This window comes from Salvelinus sp. IW2-2015, linkage group LG1 (assembly GCF_002910315.2).
Source record: "Salvelinus sp. IW2-2015 linkage group LG1, ASM291031v2, whole genome shotgun sequence".
Classification (NCBI taxonomy): domain Eukaryota; kingdom Metazoa; phylum Chordata; class Actinopteri; order Salmoniformes; family Salmonidae; genus Salvelinus; species Salvelinus sp. IW2-2015.
In genome coordinates, this window is record NC_036838.1 from 49287433 (window position 1) to 49293432 (window position 6000).

Here is a 6000-nt window from a genome sequence, read left to right on the forward strand (position 1 = left end):
GAGATATACCGATGACACAGTACTATGGAGATATACCGGGGACCACAGTACTATGAGATATACTGAGATGACCACAGTACTATGAGATATACCGGAGGACCACAGTACTATGGAGATATACCAGATGACCACAGTACTATGGAGATATACCAGATGACCACAGTACTATGGAGATATACCAGATGACCACAGTACTATGGAGATATACCAGCTGACCACAGTACTATGGAGATATACCGATGACCACAGTACTATGGAGATATACCAGATGACCACAGTACTATGGAGATATACCAGATGACCACAGTACTATGGAGATATACCAGATGACCACAGTACTATGGAGAATACCAGATGACCATATACTATAGAATATACCGATGACCACAGTACTATGGAGATATACCGATGACCACAGTACTATGGAGAATATACCATGACCACAGTACTATGGAGATATACGGAGTCCACATACTATGGAGATACGATGACCACAGTACTATGGAGATATACTCGCATGACCACAGTCATATGAGATATATACCAGTGACACAATACTATGGGATTATACCAGTGACCACAGTACTATGGAGATATACCGATGACCACAGTACTATGGAGATATACCGATGACCACAAGTACTATGGAGATATACCCGATGACCACAGTACTATGGAGATATACATGACCACAGTACTATGGAGATATTACCGGATGACCACAGTACTATGGAGAATATACCAGATGACCACAGTACTATGGAGATATACGGATGCCCAACATACTATGGGAATATACTGATGACCACATACTAATGGAGACCTATACGATGACCACAGTACTATGGAGATATACCGGATGACCACAGTACTATGGAGATATACCGATGACCACAGTACTCTGGAGATATACTGGATGACCACAGTGAAAATCAACCAGATGAATTTAGAGTATGATGTGTTCATGATAAGGGTACAATGTGTTCTTAAATGACCAGGAGTCAAATTTGACAATGTCATTATGTTGGTTGGAGCCATGATGATTCATAGTTGTTATAGATGCTGTTTCATTAGTAATACTCATCTCCATCTGCTGAGCTGTCACTGGCTTGGTTTCACTCAGATTTGCATGCGAATATTCAATAATCCGCATCATTTTTTTTCTCCCAGCAGATATGTGTTTCCGTCAAATTGACTTGTTGCAGATAAAAGGCTTTGCATGATGACATAGTGCACATAACAATTACTTTTGCAGTTACATTCCTATATACGGAATAAAATGGAATAAAAAATTCTAATAATGGTTTTGTCACAATGAAAGTTGTTATAAAGCTTATGTGCCCACTCTGGTTACTGGTCTTGGCACAATTGCTCTAGCCAACAGRTCGCAGATACAGTGTGGGTATCAAATCAAATCAAAGTTTATTTGTCATGTGCACCGAATACAGTGAAATGCTTACTTACAGGCTCTAACCAACAGTGCAATTTTTAAGTAGAAAATGTACTATGCTACTTACAAGATGAGATTTTAATGGATAAGAGTGAGATTACAGCAGCCAAGCATTGATCATGATGTCACCAGAATAAGACCCTTATTGGAAAGGAGCATCAAGCTCATCACGGTGCACGTTCACCACCCTGTGAAGTTCCTCATCATTTATTTCATCTGCATGCTTTCCCGAGTCGTAGTGGGAGGGCCACACAACATTTCATCCCGTGACTCCAAGTTTACTTCGATATAATGGGTTTTACTGCCATTTTGCACATAATTAATTTTATCAACACATAAAGATCCCACCTTGTCTAGCATATTTTGTTTTGTCGACATTTGGAAACAAATTTGCTGTTTCCATCAGGCTTGTCGTGATATTTTTTATCCGACGTACTTTACCCACATAAAAAGGTTGGGTGGAAACCTATAGTGAAGTTACCTTTTCCCCCTTTATCTTCTCAGGATTTCTGGAAATGCAGCCTCAAATAAGAATATTAAGGATAATGTCTGTGCACAGATAGAGAAGAACTTTGCCAAAGCTAAGTGGAAGGTAAGCCTCTTTATCTGTTCTATTTTGTCATCACTGAAGGAGAGATTGAAGGAAACTATCCATCACACATTTTTTATATAAGTTTTATGAACCTTGAGAATTTGAAATGGGATAAATGATTGGTGAAAGTACAAGGCTTTTGAATTAGAAACATATTCTGTAAAATATATAAAATATATAGTAACTAGGCCCCTTGAGTTGAGTGTGTACTGCAACTGCCTCCCACAGAAAGCAGTGCGGGTCACTACCATGATGAAGCGACTGAGAGCGCCAGATAAGGGTACTGACTCGGGGACTACCAGCCCAGCAGTAGCAACCAGCCCTGCAGCAGGAGAACCAGCTCCAGCAGACCCCCAGGCTCCCAGTGACCCCTCTACAGCCCTCGCTGCTGCAGCTCCTGAGGGGGAGCCTGCTGCTGTCACAGAGCCCCCTGCTGAAATGGAGGCCATGGCATGTGATGTCACTCCCCAGGCTGCAGCAGAAGTCACAGCTCCACCTGAGGAGGAGTCCAGCTCAGCGGAGGCCCCAGTGGAGGCCCCCGCCCCGGAGGAGGTTGATCTTTTGTTGCGGTGTAACGGAGAGGCCCCAACTCCCCTCCAACCGGCAGCTGAAGCTGGGGATGAGCAGGGTTAGACAGCCACCTTCTTTCCTTCCTATGCCACCTTCACTCCCAGAGATCCTCCTTCCTGCACACTGTACATTAGCTGCTAGCATGGTGACACTGACTCTGCTTATCTCTCACTTGCAGCGTTAGTAACATCTCACAGAGCCTGTATGCTATCTTTCCTGAGTGTTGAATTTATCTGGCTACATTTTTATATGTATTCTGTCTTTTTAAAACAGCCCTCTGGCCTTACAGGGGCTTTTTATGTCTAATGCAGCCCAGATTTTGCCATATTATGTTGTTTTTGGGGGGTGGGGGGGAGGTTTACTTTATAGCTAACAGCTGCATATTTTCCTCTGAACTTTTGCCTTTTGTAATGAAAGTGTAATGTAATTATGCCAAACCTGCTTTGATTTCCTCTTAATGAGACATGTTTGGGAACTTTTTCCCCCCGTCCTACTCTCATATTATTCCACTCCATTATCATGGCAGTCAATAAGGTAATGAACAGCTTGGCTATGCTCTTGTAGTGTTGATTTTACATAATGATCTGTAAAACTCCTCCTTCACACCCCCCTCTAAACAATAAAATATTTTTTGGGGGGGTGACCATTGCTCTCTTTGTTATTTTTTGTATACAATGATCAGTAGTTATGTTTGTGCTGCAGTTAGTAGGTTTACTGGGGGATGCAGTAGGCCCAGTGTTAGTTAAAGTCAGCATCCACGCCATACCACCCTTCTGCTTAGGAAGAACCACATGGCTGTCAGTGTAAAGATTCTGTATATAGAAACCTTTGTAGAAGTAACAAAAACAGCATGTATTCTTAACTTTCGCTGTAAATTTTACATTTGTAAGCACTTCGTTAAAAAAAAAAACATACTAATCCTACTACTGACCTTTAAACTGGAAACATGAAGGTATTTTGTAGCTCATCTTTTAGAATTTCACAATTGGCCTCTGTCCTAACATATCCATCTTATGTGACTAYATTTACTTTTTCTATTTCTTTAAAATGTGTTTTACATTCTGTTTCTGATTCACCACTTCACCTGACTTATTTATTCTTATACATCCTTAATACATGGATGTATTTATAAAGAAATATCATTTATAATTTAGTCGACAAGGAAAACTATTACATACATTTTTCTGTGTAAAAGCACCACTGTAAAAAGCCTTTCTGCCCCCCACCAGCTTTGTTGACACGTTTTTTTGTTGCTTACAGGAAACAGAAAAACTAAGAGCAATTGTGTTAAAACGTCTTTAATATTTACAAACATATGTATTTATTTATCTATTTATTTATATGTTTACTTATTCTCAAGTTATTCATAACAATAATATGAAACAGAATAGTTGTTGGTTTATAGCCTGGCTCCCTTCAGTATGGTCGATAATAAGGTACTGCAAGAGTTATCTGTAATCACCATACATTTTGRAATATTCAACTTGCTGCCGAAACTGTGATTATTCTCTTGGTGTCCTATATAGAGTACAGTCCTCCATAGAGTACATGTACGTACCTGTAAGTTAAAAGCCTGTAGTCCGTAAGAACCGTCGATACCCTATCCAGATGGCCAGTCAATAACACATGGCCAGTGTCAAACAAGGCCGAGCCTAGATCATATTAGTCATGCTTGACTTGGTCCCCTCTTTCTGTACTGTATTTACAGTGCCATACTCCATACAGCCTTCGTCCTTCCTTGTCACAGCTAGACAGTGGTTTTATTAACAGTACACAGTAGCTATAATGCACACTTATACAGTATATTCATGTGTTTTATGGGTCCCTCTGCAGGTTACTTTTCAAGGTACTACATTTTATGGAATATGTATTTAAGACAATTTGGAGCAATTATTTTCAATAGAATGCAGGAAGTCAAATCAAATTTGCTCCTTTTCTTTTGGATCAGAGATAAGTTATTGCTCCCCAGTCTATTGTCTATTCACATCTCTATCTACGAAAAGGTATTGATTGATTGATATGCATATTCAGAAACATTATTGAGATATAGCATTACACAATGTCTTTATTTTGTTAAAACATTTAGATTTCCACGAAAAGCTTAACAGGAATATCTGAAATAAGTTGTATGAATGTACCATTTTGTGTCGTTCATCTTCTTAAGACCACAAATAAATAGTGCTACACAATCTAAAGCAATGCTTTGTTTCAGTGCCACTGTATGTAGTATTCCACATCTGTTCATTTCTACATGCACTTTCTGATGTCCCTGTTGTTTTTGATGTAATGTTCATCAGGACCAGTGGTCACCTGTAGGTTCTGACTGTTTCTCATGTGTAAGCTCTGTAATGTACTCGTTGACTGAGTTCATGACTTTGATGGTAATAAAAGTTTACCCATGGAATATCTGTGGCTATCTCACGTGTGCCCCTCAGCCATTTACTTTTCTACGATGTGCTATACATGGCCAGAACATGTCTTATCTAGAACGGCAAGCAACTATCCAATCCAGGGCAAAGACTCAGGGCTCGATTCAATCCGTATCGCGGAAGATCAGCGATATAGCGCAACTGAAATGTAAAGGTAATTTCTGTTCGACACGACATATCCTTTGTTTACCGTGAATGCGGTCTCCGCCAATGCGCGAACATTGCTATACATTTCAAACGCGCTATAGTGCTGATCTTCAGCGCTAAAAATTGAATCGAGCCCTCGGTGTTGTAAGTTAAAGCTGACTCATAAAAGCAGCTTGTACATGAAATTACATGATCAAGCTTCACTTGAAAAGATGGACAGATTCACCAGTGACTCATAAGCAGGCACCTCATATTATGCCCTCTCTGTCATATTTGATATGTGTTTAGCCAGTAGGCACTGTAGACTAGAGAGCCTACTGGCCAGGATACTTGGAATTGATTCAGATTGGTTTCTGAATGGTAATGGGTAAAGACGCCTCTCTGGGCTGAGATGGGAATGGGATATCCTTCCTCTAGTGAGGCTTCCCATGTTTTAGGCCTTCTTTTCATCTGTATTCAGCCATCCATACTATTGTTAGGCCTGAGAGATGCTCTCTAGCTCTCTCACTGTGACATGTAATGACTACATTAAGTTGTGTTGGGAGGAATGAGACTGTCAGTTTCCTGAACCTCCTAAAGACTGGCGGCTAATGAAATTAAAGACCAGTGATCACAGCTATTCCTTAATTGCTACATACATTTTTGTACTTAGAAATTAATTATATATACCCATTGATTCTTGAAGAATATAACTTATAAATGCCTCATGAGCTTCGTTCAACTGTTGTACCCCATCAGAACCCAAAATTTAGGGCTCTATTCAATCCGTATCGCGGAAGTTCAGTGTTACAGCATGATTGAAATTTAAAGCC

The 6000-nt window shown here is 40.0% G+C and overlaps 1 protein-coding gene across 1 annotated transcript in view; it reads left to right on the forward strand.

Annotated features, from left to right (window-relative positions):
* The window catches only part of LOC111969296 (caM kinase-like vesicle-associated protein), an 88000-nt gene extending 82980 nt beyond the window's left edge, over positions 1–5020 (forward strand). The window contains exons 10-11 of the mRNA XM_023995335.2: positions 1955–2042; positions 2271–5020. Coding sequence (XP_023851103.1) covers positions 1955–2042; positions 2271–2675 — 493 coding nt within the window. The 3' untranslated portion in view covers positions 2676–5020. The remainder of the gene's footprint in view (positions 1–1954; positions 2043–2270) is intronic.
* Positions 5021–6000: the final 980 nt, after the last annotated feature.